The 24,033-nt window shown below is 43.5% G+C and overlaps 1 protein-coding gene across 1 annotated transcript; it reads right to left on the reverse strand.

Moving 5' to 3' along the window:
• Positions 1-17,512: 17,512 nt before the first annotated feature.
• Positions 17,513-20,860, reverse strand: LOC311017133 (zinc-binding protein A33-like). The gene is made up of 2 exons (XM_084015303.1): positions 20,551-20,860; positions 17,513-19,510 (listed from the first exon to the last, which is right to left on the reverse strand). Exons 1-2 carry the CDS (start codon positions 20,794-20,796, stop codon positions 18,260-18,262), a joined length of 1,497 nt encoding a protein of 498 aa, XP_083871429.1. The 5' UTR covers positions 20,797-20,860; the 3' UTR covers positions 17,513-18,259.
• Positions 20,861-24,033: the final 3,173 nt, after the last annotated feature.

Raw genomic sequence — 24,033 nt, forward strand, 5'->3', positions numbered from 1 at the left:
CTTCTATACAATCACAGAGGAGTCGCCCTCTGATGGCTATTAGTAAGAGTGCAGGTTTAAGGAACTTAAGCAATATATGCATGTGAAAAACGCCGGATGCTGTGTGGTGAGAACATTGCTGCTGCTCGTTTTGGACGCTGTGTTTGCCAATCAGCTGAATACTTAGAGACACTGCAGCCAGAGACATTCTCTGCCTTTTTATTGGGGATATGTTTGTATGAATATGTCATGTTTTTACACATATTGTCGAAAAAAATGTATTTTAAGCTTAAATAAATGGATCAAGTTCTGGTTATGCACGTGCGACGGACCTGAGATGAGCTCCAACAGAGCCAGTGCATCTGCATAGATTCAAATGACTGATGAATGATGAAGAAATTGTAGCATGTAGGAACTAGGGCAGGGCACCTTGGTAGTCAATTGTTTTTTTGTTTTTTTTTTCATTCCTGTTCCCTGTGTATTTTTGTACTCGTACCCGTTATGTAGTCCATAGTTAGAGACCGGCACCTGTATAGGCACCTGGGGTCCTTAGCCAGGTGGCTTTCCCCTGCTGCGAGCTCAGAGGAGCGTGTGTTGTGGCGTTTTGGGTGGTGTTCCCGTGTTGATGTATGTTGGCGGCTTTCTTTTCTTTATCGGTGTTAAAACACTAGAAATGCTAAAACGCTAAAAGCGTTATGTTTGGCTAGCATAGGATCCGCTGAAGGGAGTGCCCTTGAGCGTTCTCCCGTGCCGGCAGTCAGGCCTCGTAGTGTGATGATAGTGATTTTCTCCATTCCGGGTGTACGAAGGTACGCTATCGTGACATGTTACGGTACATATTTTGTATGCGTGGGTTCTGTTTTGTAACACCCACTCTCTCTGTTCCTGACCAGCATCTAGCTGGATAGCGTGGTTGCCGGCGGAGGCGTTGGTGATGACTGGGGTGGTCAACGTAACATGGCGACAGGTATGTGGTAAACTGTGCCAGGTTCCGGTGTTTTTATAATATTAAATGTAGACTTCGCTCACCCTATCACTAAGCATCGTAGTTCTATTGGTAGTTATCTAGTTGGGGCCTGGTTATGCTTAAGATGTGGGTGTTACACTTGGGTCAATGAATATGCCCTACAGCCATGTATTTTAAGTGAGTGTTTCTGGTGCTATGAGTGTATATTATTGTTTGTTTTTGTTTGTTTGTGCTGGTGCATAGGGGCCACATACTATGCTACGCTGCTGTTTATTATTATTTATATGTATGAAGTGCGAGTGTGTATGGCTTTAGCTGCTATTATGTTCTGATTTCAGTTTTTTTTGTTTTCCCCTCCCCCCTCTGACCTGGTGGCCAGAGGGATTTGTGATTGATCCGAATAGTGGGGCACAGGCTGAGGGGGTTATTTCTTTTTGTTTTATTTCGTTGTTTGTTTGTCCTCCCCTCCCTTACTTTAGATTGCCCAGTACTGGCCAAGCCCAGGTAGCCGATGGGGTTATGCAGGACATGCAGTCTCCTTCTCCTTAAAGCCAAGAGTGTTGCAGTGTGAGGGTGTGACCTCTATGACGTTAGGACGTTACTTATAAACCACATAGCTTGCAGTGTGAGAGTGTGAGTTCTATAGCGACTTTGAGCCTTTCCTTGATTATGCTGCCCTAAGGGGGTGTTCCCATTCACGTGTGTATAGAGATTGCTCGTCAGTGTAGCCCCCTATACGGTGGCTTGGCTGGCGGTGTGCTAGGGCGTTGTAGCTTACTTTCCCCGATGTGTTTATTTATTTATTTCATAACCCTGTGCAACACTTCCCACGGGAAGTATAAGATTGTTAATAAAGATTCACTGTTTATATTTTCATAAACTCCTGTATGTGTGGATTATTGGGACAGAGTCCCCCTTGCTTTAGGGGGTTAAGTAAAGGGGTGGCATAGTCTAGCCATAGTGGGCGCTACAAAATGGTGAATTAAAGCATAACTGTTGTGTGAAACGTGTGAGCAGACTAGATTTTAGCCAGTTTGCATTTATTCAATCAAGCATTTTTGATTTTTTACATTTTTCTGTTATTTATTTGTGTGTAAAGATTATGAGGCCTGCACACACACACACACACACACACACACACACACACATGGGCCTACATTAGTGAGATTGCATGTGTGTGTTGTATGTACACCACTGAGCAGTCAGTCCTGTATCTCCCGCCTGCGTAATCTCTTGATTTGTGGGATTGACCCTGTTAATGCAATGGAAGAAAATCGCTGTGACAGCAACACTGAATGGATTTTCAATGCACCATACCTGCTCTAATAAGTTTAGGGATAACCTCCGCCTTCCTGCCACACACACACAGCGGAGGGGCAGATCACATGCACAGATATTGTGCAAACCGAATGAAGCCATTGGCTTTAATCAAGCGATTGAATTACTCCATTCTATCTTCTTACCTTTCCCCAGTCTCTGTAATGTGTCTCCTCAGTCTGGTGGCCCTGATCAATGTCCTCTCTGTGGGCTCCGTCTCCGTGGACTCATCCCAGGATGTCTTCATTACGAGTCTGTTGCCAGATCTCACAGTCCCTGACAATATAAGCTTTAAAACCTTGGGTCCATCAGTCTAATACCTGGCTGTTAAATAACTTACATTAAACATTTCAGGAAGCTGGCCGACACAATTATCATTGATTGGAATTAAGCCAAAATGAAGATAGGTGGTGTAAAACGATATAGAAATGCTGCTTATATTCGCTTTCTGTAACTTAAAACAAACACTATGAACAAATAAAGGAAATTGATTTAAAAGTGAAACTTCAAAGTAGTTGTGCAGATAACAACAAAATACATTTGATAAAAAGGATTATGGACTACTGTGCTCTGCTTAGCCTCCTCCCTCTACTACTCTACCTCTTCTTTATATCTATAGACTAGCCTACTTTATGTCTATAGATAATTACATATCTGAGCGTGCAAAATTTACATGTGGAGTTCCCGAGGCTCCATTCTGGGGCCTCTTCTGTTCAATATCTACATGCTTCCACTGGCTAATGAAAAACAACAAAATATGTTACCATAACTACGAAGATGATACACAAGTTTACATAACAATATCACCAGTGGGACTATAGTCCAGTACTGATTAGGTGCATTGAGCAAAGCAATAATTGGATGGAGCATAATTTTCTCCAATTAAACAAAGACAAAACTGAAATCATTGTTTTGGAGCCAAGGAAGAACGATCAAAAGTTAGCACCCAGCTTCAAGTGGTAATGCTAAAAACCACAAACAAACCAGAAACTTAGGTGTATTCATGGACCTGAACTTAAACAGCCACATTAAATCAGTTACAAAGTCAGCCTACTATCAACTCAAGAATATATCAAGGCTTCAAGGACTTGTGACTCAGCAGGATTTAGAAAAACATATCCATGCTTTTATCTTCAGCAGGCTCGACTACTGTAACAGTGTATTTACAGGTCTCCCTAAAAAGTCCATCAGACTCTGCAGTTAATTCAGAACGCTGCTGCCCGAGTCCTCACTAAGACCAAAAAGTGGATCACATTACTGCGGTTCTCAGGTCTTTACACTGGCTTCCTGTCTGTCAAAGAATTGACTTTAAAATACTACTGCTGGTTTACAAAGCACTGAATGGTTTGGGGCCAGAATACATTTCTGATCTTCTGTTTAGCTAGGAACCATCCAGACCTCTCAGATGGTCTGGGACAGGTCTGCTCTGTGTCCCCAGAGTCAGAACCTAGAGGCAGCCTTCAGTTTTTACGCACCACATATCTGGAACCAACTTCCAGAGAACTGCAGGTCTGCTGCAGATCTCAGCTCTTTTAACTCAAGACTGAAGACTTTTCTGTTTGACGCTGCCTTTCAGAAATCAATACTTTCAATGAACTTCTTATGCTGTAATTTCTATTCCTTGATATTCTTGTTTTTATTTCTTCATTTTTTTTTATTTGTAAATGTATTATTTTATTTTATTGGCTTGTTTTAATGCTTTTTCTCCAATGCTTATAATGTTTAATGTAAATCACTTTGAATGTCCCTGTTCTTAATGACAAGCAGGCAGGCAGGCAGGCAGGAGTCCTGGAGGATTTCCTGGAGAGCCACAAGACAGGCATTAGCGGAGAAAGCTACGGTACACAGAAGCACGTTTGGGCTAACGAAGGTGAACGATACGGAGCGTGTCAACATCACCGTAGGGACTGAATCATCTGGCGATGAAGTGGTGGAGAGACCAGAGTTATGTCGGTTGCAGGCTGATGAGTTGAATGGGAAACAGGTGCGCCACTCTGCCTTGACCGTTGACAGTACCCCGTAACGGGTGCCTCCTGGCACCCTACCAGGCTTATCCGGGAACTGCCGGTAAAAGTCTGTGAGCTGGGTTTTGTCCTCGATGAGAGAACGGGAGATCCAGGAACGCTCCTCCAGGCCATAACCCTCCCAGTCCACCAGATACTGGAACCCCCGGCCCCGGCGGCAAACATCCAACAGGCGATGACGGAGTAGACGGGATGGCCATCCAGAAGCCGGGGGGGTGGTGGGGGTTCGGCCGGAGGGCTCAATGGGCTGGAGGAGACGGGCCTAAGCAGAGACACGTGAAATGATGGGTGTACTTTGAGGGAGGCCGGGAGCCTGAGCCGGGCGACTGCGGGGTTAATCATTTTAATGATCTTGAATGGGCCGATGTACCTGGGTGCCAGCTTGCGGGAGTCTGTCTGGAGGGGAAGGTCCTTGGAGGAAAAGCCACACTTTCTGACCCGGAACGTAGGCAGGGGCCAGACTGCGGTGCCTGTCAGCCAGACGCTGGTTCTGGGCCGCCGTGCGGAGGAGGGCAGTGCGGGCCGCCTGCCACACCTGCCGACACCGCCTCCTATGATCTTTGACAGACGGGACTGCCACCTCGCTTTCCTGCTCGGGAAATAAGGGGGGTTGAAAGCCGTTAGCAGCCATGAATGATGACATACCTGTGGCGGAGCTGACGAGGGAGTTGTGGGCGTACTCCACCCAAGGGAGATGAGTGGACCAGGAGGCAGGGTGACTGGCGGAACACAGCGCAGAGCAGCCTCCAGGTCCTGGTTAGCCCGCTCCGTCTGTCCGTTTGATTGTGGATGATAACCGGATGTGAGGCTGACCGATGCCCCGATCGCCGAGCAGAAGGCCTTCCAGACCTGTGAGATGAATTGTGGGCCGCGATCCGACACAATGTCCAGGGGGAGACCATGGAGCCTGAACACATTGTGGACCAGATGGTTGGCGGTTTCTAAGGCTGAGGGGAGCTTGGGTAGGGGAACATAGTGGACAGCCTTAGAGAACCGGTCCACGATGGTAAGGATGACCGTGTTTCCTTCCGAGGGCGGCAGTCCTGTGATGCAGTAAATGGTAAATGGTAAATGGCCTCATTTATATATCGCTTTTGTCCAAAGCGCTTTACACAAAATGACTGACATTCACCCATTCATACACACATTCACACACCGACGGCGGAGTCAACCACGCAGGGCGACAGTCAGCTCGTCAGGAGCAATTAGGGTGAGGTGTCTTGCTCAGGGACACCAGGCACTCAGCTAGGAGGAGCTGGGGATCGAACCGGCAATCTTCCGGCGATGTGCGACCAGGGTCGGTGGAGAATGGGCAGGGGCCGTAACAAGCCGGCTGGAGCACAATGGGATGCCTTGCTGCGGCAGAGACGAACTCCTTGGTGTCGCAGTAGAGCGCCAACCTTGATGAATGCCCCCATTGAAGGACCAGGGACCTGGAGGGACTGATTACCTGTCTGTCTCTACATGTCTCCCTGTGATAGACTGGTTACCTGTCTGTCTCTACATGTCAGCCCTGTGATAGACTGGTTACCTGTCTGTCTCTACATGTCAGCCCTGTGATAGACTGGTTACCTGTCTGTCTCTACATGTCAGCCCTGTGTTGGACTGGTTACCTGTCTGTCTCTACATGTCAGCCCTGTGATAGACTGGTTACCTGTCTGTCTCTACATGTCGGCCCTGTGATAGACTGTTACCTGTCTGTCTCTACATGTCGGCCCTGTGATACACTGGTTACCTGTCTGTCTCTACATGTCGGCCCTGAGATAGACTGGCTACCTGTCTGTCGCTACATTTCTCCCTGTGATAGACTGGTTACCTGTCTGTCTCTACATGTCAGCCCTGTGATAGACTGGTTACCTGTCTGTCTCTACGTGTCAGCCCTGTGATAGACTGTTACCTGTCTGTCTCTACATGTCTGCCCTGTGATACACTGGTTACCTGTCTGTCTCTACATGTCAGCCCTGTGATAGACTGGTCACCTGTCTGTCTCTACATGTCAGCCCTGTGATAGACTGGTTACCTGTCTGTCTCTACATGTCAGCCCTGTGATAGACTGGTTACCTGTCTGTCTCTACATGTCAGCCCAGTGATAGACTGGTTACCTGTCTGTCTGTACATGTCAGCCTGTGATAGACCGGTTACCTGTCTGTCTCTACATGTCAGCCCTGTGATAGACTGGTTACCTGTCTGTCTCTACATGTCAGCACTGTGATAGACTGGTTACCTGTCTGTCTCTACATGTCAGCCCTGTGTTGGACTGGTTACCTGTCTGTCTCTACATGTCAGCCCTGTGATAGACTGGTTACCTGTCTATCTTTACATGTCGGCCCTGTGATACACTGCTTACCTGTCTGTCTCTACATGTCGGCCCTGAGATAGACTGGTTACCTGTCTGTCTCTACATGTCAGCCCTGTGATAGACTGGTTACCTGTCTGTCTCTATATGTCAGCCTGTGATAGACCGGTTACCTGTCTGTCTCTACATGTCAGCCCTGTGATAGACTGGTTACCTGTCTGTCTCTACATGTCAGCCCTGTGATAGACTGGTTACCTGTCTGTCTCTACATGTCAGCCCTGTGTTGGACTGGTTACCTGTCTGTCTCTACATGTCTCCCTGTGATAGACTGGTTACCTGTCTGTCTCTACATGTCAGCCCTGTGATAGACTGGTTACCTGTCTGTCTTTACATGTCGGCCCTGTGATACACTGCTTACCTGTCTGTCTCTACATGTCGGCCCTGAGATAGACTGGTTACCTGTCTGTCTCTACATGTCAGCCCTGTGATAGACTGGTTACCTGTCTGTCTCTACGTGTCAGCCCTGTGATAGACTGTTACCTGTCTGTCTCTACATGTCAGCCCTGTGATACACTGGTTACCTGTCTGTCTCTACATGTCAGCCCTGTGATAGACTGGTTACCTGTCTGTCTCTACATGTCAGCCCTGTGATAGACTGGTTACCTGTCTGTCTCTACATGTCAGCCCTGTGATAGACTGGTTACCTGTCTGTCTCTACATGTCAGCCCAGTGATAGACTGGTTACCTGTCTGTCTCTACATGTCAGCCCTGTGATAGACTGGTTACCTGTCTGTCTCTACATGTCAGCCCAGTGATAGACTGGTTACCTGTCTGTCTCTACATGTCAGCCTGTGATAGACCGGTTACCTGTCTGTCTCTACATGTCAGCCCAGATAGACTGGTTACCTGTCCAGGGTGAACCCTGCCTTCAACCAATGTGAGCAAGGATCTGCTCCATAGCTCCATTGACTAAATCAACATCATGCTGGATTGAAGAAGACCATTTTCTGATTGACCTCCATGCAAGTTTAAGGCATTTCAGCTTTGGCTTCACTTTTCAGAGGTTGCCGTCTGACTTAACATGGTTGCTCATGCACAATCAGCTGACGCTGCTCATGTGAGCCGCCTCCACTCTCCTCTCTCTCCTGCAGCCAGATGCTGCACCACGCCCACCTCCCCCCAGGCACATGCATTATTAAAATAATAATAATAAATGTATTCATGAGCGACGCTGACCAGAGACGGATTCATTTAAAAGGGGCAGACTACCAATTATATACATTGCAATCAGCTTACTCATTATGGGGAGTGCTACGTCTGCTCTTGTGTCTTCTATGGTTCTAGAGGATAAAATAACCCTGATTGTGTCATCAGGGTTATATCAGTTTGGGATTGGAGGCTAAACATTTTAAAGAGCGAGCCTTGATTCCAATTGTAATCGTGGCATGAAGTTTGAAAGACAGATGAGTTGCATTATGGGAAACATAGGATCCAGGCATTTTCTCAAGCACATGATGAGCTGATTGAGCATCTCTGGCACGAGTTGAAGTTGAAGAGATTATTAGTATTCATGCAAATTAATTGCATTTTTGAGGCGTTTGTATGAAGTTCAAGGTGTGTAGGTTTGTATGAAGGTACATTGTAAGGCCTGCAGGCCTACTTGTTACGGCTGCTGTTGTCGCCTGTCCCCAGGCCTAACTATTTTAGGACTGGTTAAAGAGATGCAAAGTAACACGTGTCTTAGTGTGTTATGTGTGGTCTTCAGTCGGTGATTGGTCCCGTGGGCCCGGTCCCTCCCACTTCCTGTTAACATCTCCAACAATCCTGATAGATATGTGATTGTGCTTGATCAGCCCACTGTCATGCTCTGTGTATCAGAAACCTTTGTTGTGTGCTCTATGATAAGTAAGAGTAGTGTAAAGATTGCTTTGTATTTGTAGTCGTCGCTGATTCAAAACTCCAGTTCTGAGGAGTCCTTTTTCAGTTACATTTGTTTTATCCGTTTTAGTAGCTCCCATTGGCCATTTTGCCTCATTTGTGGTCGGTTAACCCTCTTTTGTTACACCATCTTGAAACTCAGCTAATAAACCAACTTACAATACCAAAAACAACAGGTGTTATGTTGCTTCCCTTTTCCCCTCACCAGCCGGGTCGTAACACTACTGTACTTATGGTTTTGTGGGTAACTTTTTAACTGGCCAGTTAAATTCTTCCTCGCTTAGCGTCTCACTGAAAGCCTGCTTCGTCAGAGTGTGATAGTTGCCAAGTCTACAGGTCAAGTCAAGTTTATTTATATAGCACATTTCATAAGAATTCAAAAACAAATAGTAACAGAGCCAGAGGAGGGAGGTCACATTCTGAGAAAAAAAAATCCATCTTCAGGATTGAAGTCGTAAATTTAGGAGAAAAAAAATGTGGATACTTTCTGAGATGTAAGTGATAAATGTCAAGAAAAAAACTTTTTGTCAAGAAACCACATCACTTGACTTTGCAAGGTTGGATCAACCCAATGTCATCACACCACAGACTCCACTGTTACAAAACAAACAGTTTTCACTGTTTTTTTATCTGTGTGTGTCTGTGCGTGTGTCTCTCTGTGTGTGTGTGTGTGTGTGTGTGTGTGTGTGTGTGTGTGTGTGTGTGTGTGTGTGTGTGACTAATCTTACATGCTGTTGCACTAAAATGCATATATTTTAGGTGTTTATTTATGGCTGCATGCTCAAGGACCTCTCATGATGACACTTCCAAACATTGACTGCTGACTGTTCACTAACTCCACTTTCCACGTATTTGCGTTGGTAGATTTCTCCTAAATTCACCAAAAGTTAACACCTAATTTGCATATGTCAAAGTACAATTTCAGAAAACGTGCAAAAAAAACATAAATGTATTAACGTGAGTAATTAACTGGGGAAGTTTCAAGGTGATATATAATAGATATGTTTTTTGACCCTTTTAACCTTTAGTGTCTTCAAAATGTATGTCATTTAACAATCCGTACCTTTTTTTAAAGGTCATTTTTTTTTTCTCTGAGACTCTGGAACATTTGGTGGATGTAAGTGCTACTGAAGTGGATATTTATGGCTCGGTTGCATACCCATATTCTGAAGGTTTTACTCAGGGGTTTGTTCATATATCATTCATAGCCTGATCTCTATAGCATTTTATTACTAAAAACATGGGGAAAAAATAGTTTTTTTTATGGCTGCTGACAGTATTTTCTGATTAATGGAGTCATACAAAGAGATATACAAAATTCCCTCTTTAAAAATATTTAACTCCAATATGTCAATAAAATTACAGGGATTTTTAACATTATCTTCATGTATCATTTATCTAATGCTCATATTTCTGTTGTGGAAATGTATGCAAATGAACACAAATTTAATTGGGTTTCAGTGAATTCACACTGAAATGAATTGCCTTAATGTAAGTTACCAACTAGGGAAGTTTCATGGTGGTGTCTATTAAATATGTTTTATCCTATTCACCTTTAGTGTCTGCAAAATGTATTTTACAATCTATATTTTTAAAGGTCCACCAAACTTTACTAAAGGTTTTAACAGAGGGGTTTGTTCATATATCATTAAAATATTAATGTATACAACATTTTATTAAAAATGAAAAAACATGGAGGAAATTGATTTGGCCACTGACAGTTTTCAGTTATATCTCATACAAAGCAATATTGTGGAAAATTAGCATATAATTAGGATTTAGATAAGATCCTCATTTGGATTTTCAGATAGTTGTAATACAAAACAAATCATTATTTTAATGTAAGATATCAACTGGGGAAGTTTTGTGGGAAATATCTATTCAATATTTCTTTTATCCTTCACACTTTCTGTGTCTCCCCTTCAGGGAAAATGTTTTGTTAGCCAAATATGAGATATTGTGGTTGAGCAGCACATCCTCCTACAGTTTTCAGTGTTTTGCTTTGTTAGGCTCACCATGTCCTGGAAGACTGCCGTAGAGATAATGTGAAAGCAACGGGTATTGTAGTCTATGTGGTGCTTTCACACAGCTTCAGAATGTCAAAATCCAAAGTACTTAAAAGTGTTAAAGTCTTGGGTCTGCCTTTTGAGGCCATGAAAGCAATTATATACCAATACTGGACATTGTTCAGCTTTCAGTTCAGTTGAAGGATGATGCCCCTCAGTTGGTGAGTTAAATCTTAAGGCATTTGTTTAAATGTCATTGTCTAACTTTTTGTGGAACTATGTTTCCATAACATTGCAGCAAAAAAGTGTTTCACATCTATAATAAAAAAAGTACTTTTGTTGTTATAGTAATAGTGTCATCTAGTGGCAACAGGATGTGTGAGTTTGTATACTTATGCTTTAGTTTTAAAAAGATACTTTGTGATTAAAATTCAGACTTTTGTTGAATGAGTAGCGAAATTTGATGCTTCGCCATGAGAAAATAAACTGATAGAATTTTCCAAATTTCACAGATTTGATGCGAGTCCCTGAAAATATGTACAGGACGGCTTGCCTTTTTTAGTAGGTTAACCGGATCAAACAGTTTTTGTGGTGGCCATGCATTATTCACCTTGATAAATGAAGCTGTTTTTAGGCTCGAGAGATACTTAGCAATAAAAGATATGTATTCTAATTTGGTTCTTGTGTTTGTGCAACGGCTTCGATGGTACCTCGCAGTACGTTTTAGGTTGGCATATTTATTATTAATATTTGGTAATTTACAGGCGCACACTTCTCAGCCTCCCCGGGAAAGTCTATTCCAGGGTACTGGAGAGGAAAATTCGGCCGATAGTCGAACCTCAGATTCAGGAGGAACAATGCGGTTTTCGTCCTGGCCGTGGAACACTGGACCAGCTCTATACCCTCTGCAGGGTGCTCGAGGGTTCATGGGAGTTTGCCCAACCAGTCCACATGTGTTTTGTGGACTTGGAGAAGGCATTCGACCGTGTTCCTCGTGGCATTCTGTGGGAGGTACTTCGGGAGTACGGGGTCGGGGGCCCTCTGCTAAGGGCTGTTCGGTCCCTGTATGACCGGAGCTGGAGCTTGGTTCGCATTGCCGGCAGTAAGTCAGACCTGTTTCAGGTGCATGTTGGACTCCGGCAGGGCTGCCCTTTGTCACCGGTCCTGTTCATTATTTTTATGGACAGGATTTCTAGGCGCAGCCGTGGGCCGGAGGGGATCTGGTTCGGGAGCCACTGGATTTCATCCCTGCTTTTTGCAGACGATGTGGTCCTGTTGGCTCCTTCGAGCCAGGACCTCCAGCATGTCCTGGGGCGGTTTGCAGCCGAGTGTGAAGCAGCCGGGATGAGGATTAGCACCTCCAAATCTGAGGCCATGGTTCTCGACCGGAAAAAGGTGGCTTGCTCCCTCCAGGTCGGGGGGGAGTTCCTGCCTCAAGTGGAGGAGTTTAAGTATCTTGGGGTCTTGTTCACGAGTGAGGGAAGGATGGAACGTGAGATTGACAGGCGGATCGGTGCAGCGGCTGCAGTAATGCGGTCGTTGTATCGGTCCGTCGTGGTAAAGAGAGAGCTGAGCCGAAAGGCGAAGCTCTCAATTTACCGGTCAATCTACGTTCCTACCCTCACCTATGGTCATGAACTTTGGGTCATGACCGAAAGAATAAGATCCCGGATACAAGCGGCCGAAATGAGCTTCCTCCGCAGGGTGGCGGGGCGCTCCCTTAGAGATAAGGTGAGGAGCTCCGTCACACGGGAGGAGCTCGGAGTAGAGGCGCTGCTCCTCCACATCGAGAGGAGCCAGTTGAGGTGGCTCGGGCATCTGTATCGGATGCCCCCTGGACGCCTCCCTCGGGAGGTGTTCCAGGCATGCCCCACCGGGAGGAGACCCCGAGGAAGACCCAGGACACGCTGGAGTGACTATGTCACCCGGCTGGCCTGGGAACGCCTTGGGGTCCTCCCGGAGGAGCTGGGGGAAGTGTCCGGGGAGAGGGAAGTCTGGGCGTCCCTGCTCAGGCAGCTGCCCCCGCGACCCGGTCCCGGATAAAGCGGAAGAAAATGGATGGATGGATGGACAGGCGCGTGCTTTAATGAATTCCAAGAGATTTTATCAACTTCCAGTTTGTCAGGAAAAGTTTGAGCTTTCATGAAACAGTATTGCCTCGTCATGGCAAAGAGTTCATATGAGTCGCCATGAAACAAAAACCTTTCATAACTCAACTGTACTTGGTCCAATCTAACTTGACATGTAAGACATGACAATATTGACTCATAGTTATAGTTATCACACTAGTGCACCTTACAGGACACAAAAGCACAATCACATAGAGGCTGGAGAGCGCTAGAAAATCCATTAATTGCAAACGAGCGGTACACGGGAAGGAAGTCATCAGGGCAGACGAATCCAAAAGGGGATGACCCAACAGAGTCAAAAACAGAGCGAGGCCCAGAACACTATGAACACTAGGAATAAAAGAGTAACGCTGAAAAGCTTTCTCACTAGGAATAAAGGCAGGGAACCGAGGTGCAGACAGACCGACCGACCGACAGACTAAATACAACAGGAGGCAGGGAGACACAGGTGAGACACATTAGGGCAGATAAGTAATCAATCACACACCTGAGGGCGGGGAAGTCAAGTAGTGAGGAAAGGTCAGAACAGGGAACCGGAAAATTACAAAATAAAACAGGAAATGGAAATGAAAATACAATAACCAAATAATATAATAACAGAATTTAAATGTTAATTTCTTCTTCCATTGATATACAGAAACATAATGCATGTATAGTATGTGTTGCACCCGGGGTGCACGTCTGCATCTGCTAGCATCCCGCCAGTGTCCAGAATGACGGTGCTAGTGCCCAATCATTGCTGTTGCCCATTCCTGGTCTCTTTTATTTTTAGTAATCTTTGTTAAATGTCCATCTTCATTTTATAACATTTTGTAAAATCTGATTTTTTTCAGGTTTCCGGGATGGTCAAAATTTTGCTAAAATGGATTCAAATGTATGCAGATTGTTGAATGCAACTTTACGGTAAATTGATATCTCGAACATTTGGCAGAGGCTCATTCTAAAAATAAATTTGAAAATGTTAAAAATAAAATAATGTATGTCATTATTGCCCGAAGGATCTAAGAAATGCAATACATTTATTTCACATCACGTTCATCTTTGGAGCTAAATGAATGTCAGCGTGATGGTTTTGCAGTGTGTGTTACCCGATGTTAACTGTACAACCGAATAGATCTATCAGAAACAGACAGAGGTTTAGGCCTGTTAGGCCTGTTTATCCTTTGTGTGTTTCTTTGTTACCTGAAGCCACAACAAGCTCAGCTAATTATCTCCAGTTCCCTTCTCCATTTACAGTTCCATTGTGGAATAGCAGTTATCTGTCACCGAGATCAATGTAAAAGTAATAATACTTACCCGCAGTCAGAAGTGTGTACAGCAGTGATACAAATACAAACTGCTCTAGTAATGCATCTGCTGTCTCCTCTGAGTAATAGCCGTTTAATTACAAAGAGCAGGGAGAAATCATTGGCAATTTTCTGGGGTACAACTAATATCTCATAGCGGGGCTGACGGACCGAGGAGAGAGCAGTGTGGGCCCTCTAGTGTTCAACACAGAGAAGTACCTGAACCTATGGGAACGCACATCAACGTGAAGGATGCTGACACATCACATGCAGTCAGGGTCAGGAGGAGAAGTCATCCTGTAAAGATGACATGTTGCTCCTCTCTTTTAATACTGTGAATATTAGAACTCCACTCTGAACCAACAGCAAACACTCACTGACCAATAAAGCAGGTGGACATGATTTTCATCAAGCCAGAATCATTATTTGCATATCATTACATCACTCGCCTGTAATCACTCGCCTTTGCTTTTATTTTAAATAAAAGCAAAGGACATGGCACATTCTCCTGCCATGTAATGCACATGAGTGCATGCTTCTCGTAAAGAAATATGGTAAAGTTTCCCCCGGCCTCCTCATGTGCTCTTTATACGTATGGAGCAATAACCTGAGTGAGCTTCCAACTGTTTCAATATAGCTGCAGCAGTAAAGAGAGCTGTGTTTGAAGCAGGAGTGTGATGACTGACTACTAGAAAGTGTGTGTGTGTGTCTCTGCTTCCTGCTGTAGAAGTATTCATATCCTTTACTAAATAAATATATAAAGTCCTGCATTCAACATTTCAAAGCTTCTTCAGGAAACAATGTCAGTATTATAAGAAAAATGTAAATCAGTGCAGAATCAAGGGCTGGAAACACAACATTGTGAAGAGTTACTAAACGCCCAAACTACCAAAACAAAAAAACAATGTATCCACCAAACGTCAGTATTTGATGAGTTGGGAGTGAAACAGAGTTGACCGGATCCTCTCGAGAGGATCAGCTACACACCGCTCATGTTAGCACTAATTAGCAAGATGTTTGCCTCACCAATTAATATCACTGTTGACCAGAATGATGGGTGCACCTCCGTAACCTAGCTAGCGTGTCTGTGTGTGTAGATGAGCGTGTGTGTGTGTGTGTGTGTGTGTGTGTGTGTGTGTGTGTGTGTGTGTGTGTGTGTGTGTTTGTCCCCTGCTCTACTTCGCCCCCGTCTGTCAGACCAGCGTCGGGGTGGATGGTGACAGATCTCGCCGCCCGTGTGCCGTGAAAAGCCCTCTCATTAATTCTTCAGAGAAAGACTCGATTACTGAGCTGCAAACCTCTTACTGCTGAGAGCAGCCTTTCCCTACATGCATTGATTTCTCTGCCCCCCCCCCCCCACCCCCCCCCCCCCCCCCCCCCCCCCATCTCTCTGACCAGGCCAGCTCAGCACATGCTCCTCCACACTGAATCATCTGAATATCATAATCTAGCCATGATGAATGCTAACTAGACAGCAGCTCCTGCTTTGATTAATGAAGATACCGTGCTGGTTCACAACAGTAGACCTGGTGCCTCACAGCCCAAACCGCAGATACTATTCAGTAGGTATTAATCACGGTTAAACAGGCAGCACTTTCTTACAGGACAAATGAAGTAGCTTACTGTGTACAATGAGACCACCACTCTCTCTCACACACACACCCAATGTAAACTCAATGAGAGCACATAATGCACAAGGTGAGCTTTTGAGGCCAGTTTAATTAGGCGGCGTCCACCCAGAGAGTCAGTGAAACAGGAAACCAAAGGCTGTTGTCACCTTGTTGGACCGTCACTAACTCATTTATTCCTTTGTCGGGTTTTTCTCCTGACTTTGCAGCTCAATTCAAAACAAATCATCAATCTTTATTGCCTCCGTGTTTTTTTGGCTGCTTGGTTTTTCCTATTTTCTGGAGAAAAATCTGATGACTTAAACATCAATCAGCAACTGCTTGTAAAATAGCACACATTTCCATTAGCAGGAAGCCCATCTCCGGCTGGAAAGCTCAAAGAACACCGTTATCCTTTTTAGCACTACAGCCAGGGCCGTAGCCAGGGTTTAGAGATTAGTGAGGTCTAGAATTGTTTCTTTTAAGGGACTGTTCGTTATTTATTTTAAGACCCACCGGAGGGATTTTCGGACCTCTGGTCACACTGCTACCACACAATTAAAACATCCCAGATCAATCCATCATAAATATTGACACCATTTGTTGTAATAAATAGATTCTTTAACCTATGTTACTGAGTTGCCTCAAATGCTGAGTGACGTTTCCTTGGTAAACAGTGCTGCTGCGCGTATGTCTAGGGCTTTTATTGTGAAAGGTAAGAATGAAAGGAGGAATAAGCTTATTTTACCAAATGATTAAATAAATACAATACTTTGCTCTGCTCAGATAATATATTATTTTCATCGGTTGAACATTACTTTTCAAGATGAATTTTGGGATATTTTGAGTGACTATATCGGGTAAAATAATTCTCACTACACAGCACGACAACATGGTGAACTATATGATACTATGGAGAGTAATGAGGAAATCCGAGCTTCGTCTGCATCATCAACAACAGTGTTGCCCTGGTGACCGACTGACAGGCTGCAGGTTGTAGAGCCGGTTTGAGCCAAGAGAGAGAGATGGATTTTACTTTGTGTGGCATTTAACAACAAAATTTGTTGAGGTTGACAAGTTTAACTTATCGGCAATCAAGCATATTGGGCCTCTTTCACCGAGGTCTTCTTTCTTATATTTGTTGTTAAGAAAGTCCCTAAGAAAAGTCTATTCATGGCGTGTTATTAAACCGTAGAAATGTTCGCATCTGTGTCCTTAACTGGTGGTGTCACCAACCAGATCCTCCATCTGCTAATTAAATATGTCATTATGGGAATAGAGCCCATGTTGCTGGCCTTTATAATGAATTGCTCAAACTAACAGAACTGTTTAATAATAGGAACGAATGTGTTAGTGTAGTGTTTTGTTTTATTTTAAAAGGCAATAATGCTTTGTAATATAATGAAAATAATAATTGAACAATATTATAAATGATACAAATATTAACTGTAATTTGAATTGAAGAAAACACAAAACCAATTATATTGCACACACGTCAGCACTCAAATGTGCGTCAATGTGCTCTTGAACGTGCGTAGGATTTGTTCTAACCTAAGCAAACATTGGTGAATGCCAGAAGGTTCATGAAAACTGTGTAAGTGGGGTTTAAGAACTAAATTCCTCTTAAGAACGCTTGGTGAATGAGGCCCTATAGTCTTGTTGACATATATTGGAAATCTACAGAATTTTCTGTTTTAGTGTTGAAGGAAATATCCGTGAAATGAAGGAATTTCCGACGTTATTCATTCTTCCACGTTTTTTACAAAACAGTAAATATGTGTAAAATAAAATAAAACTTAAAATTCTGTAAAATGACAGATTGTATTGTTTGTTTTTGGACACTCAGCTGTAGCTTTACTTACTCTACCTGCTCCCCTTTCTTCAGTATAGCTCCAAACTTGGGAGGGGATGATATAAGATTGTACAGATTGCAACAACAACAAAAACACTCATAATAACGTAATCGTTGTATATTTTTATTAAAAGGATAATCATAACTATTGTCACGATACAAGTGACTTGAAAAGTGGTCTAGTTCGCTCATAGTACAGAAGTGAAAAAAAAAACAGGAAAAATGTAACTGTTTATGTCAAACAGACTCACACAATAATGGCATTTTTAATATGTATTTACCCATTATACTGTTTATGCAGGGAGATTATTGATCTTCAAAGTCTTTAATTAAGATGAACCATATAATCTTTATAAGCATGTATTGTTTTTGGACTTTTTTCCCTTTTCATTGACAGCCTGAGAAATGTTGAGCAGAATGCCACATCTAGACTCATTAGTTTGTAGAGGATGTGTTCAATAGAGTTCTCTGGAGTAAAGATGTTTCTCAGTATCTGTATGGGAACAAATGTCCAACACAACTCAGGTTTTTAAATAAAATAAAATAAAACACTCAAGCTTAAAAAGCCTATAAAGATTTACTGAGCATATTTGGTCATGTTGCTTTTGTATTCATTTAAAACTGACTGCTGGACACACAGGATAACATCGCCCTCCAGTGGTGACAGAGAGATATAAATATCTTAGACAAAATTCACAATCAGATGGCAAACAGAAAAAATGTAGTAGCTTATGTGGTTATGCTAGAAATGTTTGGAAAAAACATGTATTATATATGGAATATGTCCGTCTTTTGGATATTAAAGCTGTAAATATAGCACTTTATCCTTTGTTACTTGTTATGATGTTGATCTTGCCCTCAGTACCAGCACACTGTCATGGGGTTGGGCTCCTCCTCTGTGGCCCTAACGTTAAAATAAGCCGACACTGGCGTGGACATGAGCGGAGCTGTGTCAGTGTGAATGTGTTTCATGTTGTCGGCATCATAGAAGGAGAGCTTCTTGGATGCACAGTTGAGATAAATTCCAATCTTTCGAGGCCTGCCTCCAAATTGCAGCTGTCTGGTTTTATTTGGACTATAGTAGGCATATATCTGCCCGTCACACTTCAGGAAATGATCGTTTATCCCTAGTTCCCAATAGTCCCTGTGTCCAACCTCTGTTTCCCAGTAATGTTGCCCTGAAGTGAACTCATTGGCACTGAAAACATGGTTTATGTTTGAGGAGGCTGTGGTTTGGCCTGTTCTTGCATCAAAGTCGCTGCTTTGGCTGTAAGCAAAGCCTCTGTTTTTGCGAGAGCCAAAGGGGTCTTGGTGTCCTTTTTTAGAGGTAAAAACAGGCTGTCTATATACTCCGGTGCCAGAAGGTGAGGAGTAACCTGATGGAGCTGGGATGCTTTCAGTAGAAAACAAACTCCGCCTGTCATGAGACAGAGTTATATTTGCACTGTCGCTTTTGAGCGAGAGCAGCTCCGCTTTGGGCTGGATCACCTTCAGCATCTCCTTCCACATAAAGAACTGCAGATGGCTTTCATAGGGGCCCAGAGAGAGCAAGGGATTCACCACTTGGAGATCATTTGTTCTGAGCCTGAATAAATCTTCTGGGTCTGTCCTGCTCTTACGCTCAGTCCAGCTCTTTAAGAATCTCCCTGGGTCTTCAATAACCAGAAGGGATGCCAAATCTTTCCCCAACTCTCTGCTCTCAGACAACACTGTTTCTATAGCGTTTAAGCTCTTTCTCATTTCCTCAGCAGCATCTTCCTCTTTGTATTTCAAATCATTCTTTATCTCATCCTCTCTCTTTCTCAGAAACTGATGCATCTCCTCAAACTGCCTGTGTATTTGGGTGGTCAGCTGCTGAGACTTCTCCTTGTTTTTTCTTATTCCCTCCCTCTGACTGTTGGCGAGGCTTTGTGTGGAAGTTGTATCAACACAAAGGTTGTCTACGCCCTTCTCCAACTGCTGCAGCAGAGATGCAGCTGCTTCTTTGATTGGTTTGAACTTGTGTCCTTCATGTTTCTCCCCATCTCGGCATATAGTACAAGCTAACTGATGATCTGTGACGCAGAACAGTTTCAGTCTTTCTTCATGCTCAGGGCACAGCTCAGCCGACTGCAAAATAAATGAATAAATATGTATGTTTCGATTATTAAACAACAGATAAAAGATACGAGTTGACATACATTACAGTGGTAATGATGATATTTATTATTAGTTTATTATTATTTATTATCATTATTATAAATAATAATAATAATAATAATAATAACATTAACAGGTATGGCATACGACTATGAAGGAGTGGGTGTAACGTGTATATACCCCTTAATTTCCTATAAATTATTCACAATGAAAGTACCCCTTTACTTCTATTTTAAAGCTTTTATTGTGGAGCGGCAGAAACCGGAAATGTGGGTTTGTTTCCATGAGCGGTAACTTTACACAAGTCCTATTCAGCTGAAACAACAGGAAACGGTCAAAAAACACTCGAACTTCAGACCACAGTTCCAGTTAGAAGCTAATAAAGTTTGAGAGTCTGTGTGGATTTAATGATATCTTGTTAGCGCCGCTCACGTCTCGCATCTATGACTGCCTGTTAATATTCCTTTGGGGGAGCCCTAGGCCCCAATGTCCCCCCTAGGGCCTTAAACCCTGAACCCTCAGGGGCCTAACGGACGTCACCTGGTAGATGGTCGGGTGTGAGAGGCTGTGAGGGTCTGAAATGGTAGAAATACAAATGGGACAGCACTCGGCATGTCACTTTACTTAGATGAGGCAAATGTATTATCTAAAAGTGCTGGTAAGGGTGTGACATGTTTTACACCCTGATCTGAATGTCTTTCATGCTCTTATCATCCCAGACCAGAGGGTCTTTTCAAAGAACAAACATCATGTGTCTAATTCATGGTACAACAGGATCGTGTGTCTCTCACCATTGTCTAGCGTATATTTATGTATATATTGTGAAACCAGGTCCCATGGTGGTCCACCGGAAGGGTCGCGCCTTATCTAAACTAGACCACCATACTGGTTTTTAATCAGACGGTTAAGGCCAACGTGGGATTATTTGCTTCTTCCTAAATACGAGCACACTGAAGCCTGCATCTAGAAGCACCAGACCAGACCGGTCCTGCAGGTCACCGCCACCGTACCTCTGCGCTCTCCTTCCAGCCCTCTGCACTCCTCTTCTCGCCTCCCTTCGCCTTCTCCGCGAGACTTCTCAGGGTGTGACTGCTGGGAAGACATCCCGACGGCACAGCGGCCCGGCACAGCGCACAGCGGACATCCCGGACACATCCTCTGCAGAACGAGTGGCCGCAGGGAAGAGTCACTGGATCCGTGAAGATCGTCTGACAGGCGGGACAAACCAAATCCTCGGAGTATACAGCGGACGCCATGCTTGGTTTCCCTCTCTGCCCTGTCTGGCCGACCCTCTCCCTCAGCAGTGTGTGGAACCGTCACTTTCGCTTTCTTAAGTTTCACTTACCAGTAAACGCCGCACCCTTTTGTTCCAGGTCCGCATTCCGGAATAAAGGAGAAATCCGGTCATTTTTGACCCCATTGTCGTTGTCCCAGGGTCATCCCGACTTTTCAGAAGCAACAAACAACAAAAATTGACGTTGCCTAGCCCGAGATCTGTACCTGCCTCTGGCAGCCTTCCAGAATCACTCCAATGCTAATAGGGGCAAGTTTTATCTGCTTTTCTGAGCCTCAGAAAATTATTCCAAGACCTATGGGTCCGTACGAGACATGACAGCGCTCGTTTAGCTCAAATAGTGTGGCAAAACGACATAAATATGTGTTTTTGCATCGAGTTACTCACCTCAAATCCCCCTGTAGACATTAGCATAGAGTGCCGGGCGCACGCTCGTCCCTCCCACTCACCGCAGAAACCAAAACGTTTTCCTCGTAGTTTTGATTTTGTATTCATAAAGAAACGATCGAGCTGTGCAGTCGTCATGTCCGTAATAAATCCATGAAGCAGCCCATAGCCAAAACAATGCAAGTCTCGCCCAAGTTCCCGTCTGCCGTCCTCACACTGGAGCGGTTTTCAAGCCATGAATTTCTGAAAAGTCGGGATGACCCTGGGGACAACAACAATGGGGTCAAAAATTACCGGATTTCTCCTTTAATACCCCAAACAACACCTTGGTAGGCCTCAGTGGCATCACTAGGCTGTTTAATTCGGGGATAATTTTTTGGTTAAAAACTCAGTGTTTACAACAGGTTAGTAGTGAGCACAAGCTCTAGATTTCACTATGTCTTAATTATATGTCATGTAAAGAATACATACATGACGGTGTAACTCGTTCAACATGATCATAGTTCACAATAGTTCACTTTTGCTGAATGTTGACTGTTGGTGTGTTTCTGAATGAGGCTGATGATGATGTTTGGGCAAAGGGAAGTTTGTGAAAATTTGTATTTTTTCCATTGGTTTTCATTGGTATATTTATTGGTATGGTATGCATTCATTAATTTCAGTATAGAAGTGATGAAATTATTCTAGTCACTAATGGTAGTTAGTTATTTGTTGGATGTCCCGTGTGCTTTACACTAGAAGGAAACATGGGGATTCCAGGGGCATCTATAATATAAATTATAATATATAATAGGTAATATAGGTAATGTAAGATATGTCTCACTTACATTCACTTTACTCTGAAATAACTTGAATGGAACTTATGACGTTTGGGGATTAGCATCACAGCAGTCAGGTAGCTATTTAAAGCTATAATAAACTCTGTATTCAGTTGATTTTGTTAAAGCTTGATGAAAAAAAGGGAATGTGCAATAGAGCATACAACATTTTTGTATTTTTTTATTTTATCCTTTTCCCTCTGGGCTGAGCCCCGGATGTTTCAGAAACCTAGAAACGCCTCTTGGAGGCCTACAGCAACATATTTGGGAACTGGGAGAACGTTTTGTTTCTTCACTTCACTTGAATTTTCAGGCCCGTGAAGACTATCTGAGGTTCTGGGGTTGGTGTGACAGCGCCCACTAGTGGTCAGACATTGGAACTGTCGGTTGGTGTGATGACGCAGTTATCTGAAATGCACTATATATCTGGACCTCTCAGGTCCGGTCATGGCTTTAGAACAGAGAGTTCTGCTGGATGAGGCGGTAGGCAGTTCCAGCAGGTGGCAGCAGAGAGAGGAGGCAAGGATGGGACAGGGGTGGGATGCATCGGTCTGGTTGCTGCTGGTTCTGTGGAGGCAGCCAGTCCTGAAGATGTCCTGCAGTGATGGGGGTACTGTCTGCTGCTGAACCGTTTATTCGTTAGACCAGAACTTCTTTGAGGACAGCTTGGTTTTCATCCCAGTTCAGATGAAGTAAAATCATTGTGATTGCTTGTTTTTATATAATGTGCAGATCTGTCATGGGAGGTTGTGCACATGTTTCATTTCGTTTCGTGGAATACATGTTTTAAATTATGATTTATTTATGACATAGATTATCATGGTGTTTTTGGACATACAATGCTATGCCTTTTTCTGTCTTTTTTTCTTTTCTTTTTTTTCTTCTTTTTTTTTTCTCCACAACATTTTTCAATTACTTTTTTAAATACTTTTCAACATACTGTACTGTCATTTTTTGTTAAACTACATTGACAGTTTTATGTTCTTTTTCGATATACTAAACAATGACTTTATTTAACGTACAATACTCTGCTTTTTATAGCTATTGTGATAATAATGTTGATATATTTTTGCTATGCTTCTTTTCTGTTGAAATATTGTATTTGAATGTTGACATGAAGCCTCTTTTCATGACATTTTTCAACATACTACAGCATGACATCTGAATGTCTTCTTTCAACAAACTAAACTGACTGAATTTTTTTTCCCCACACAGTAAGATATGTTATTTTGGCAAACCATAGTATCAATTGTAATGACGTTTTCCAACATACTGTAATATAAGTTGTTATGCCTCCAGCGAGCCTAAAGTTTACAGATTATGGATGTGTCGATGAAAAACGACAAGCATCCTTGAGCATCCACCACCAGGGGGCAGCACAGATTCAACTTTGTTTCTGGGGCTGCCTGGTTCCAGCTGCAGCAGGCCTCCACTCTGGTCATGCAGCTGGATGCTTTCTTTCCTTCCTGGGAAATAGGACTCAGCTTTTTTATGTTGCCACGCCGAGATGTTGATGTGGTTTTGGTTGCAGAGCGATACAAGTGTCGGTGAAATCAATAACACTGTTCAGCAACCACGTGTCCTCGCCTCCTCTAGTGTCTGCTCACATAGCTTTGGTTTGATTTGTCCAGGTGTTGAGAGTACTGGCTCTGTTCCAGTATAACAGGGAATAGAGATCCATTAGTGGTGCTGACAGCTTTAAAAGGTGTGTTTATTTCATATGTGTATTACTCTGATGGAATAGTTGAAAGTGGAACTACATTTTACTAAAGAAAGAGCCACTCTACAGCTATGGCTTCAGAAGTTGCCTGCATCTCTTTATGACATGGGTGAAGACTGGATGAATGAGAGGCGAGGACAGGATCCGCACGAGTCCACTTGCATAAAGTATCTGGAAAATACTACACTGTTGTTGGCAACATCTGTCTCCAGAATCAGCCTCCCTAATTCAAAGACAACAGCATCTCAGGTAGAACGATTCAAACGATGAAAAC

Source organism: Eutrigla gurnardus (genome assembly GCF_963514095.1).
Source record: "Eutrigla gurnardus genome assembly, chromosome: 8".
Lineage (NCBI taxonomy): Eukaryota > Metazoa > Chordata > Actinopteri > Perciformes > Triglidae > Eutrigla > Eutrigla gurnardus.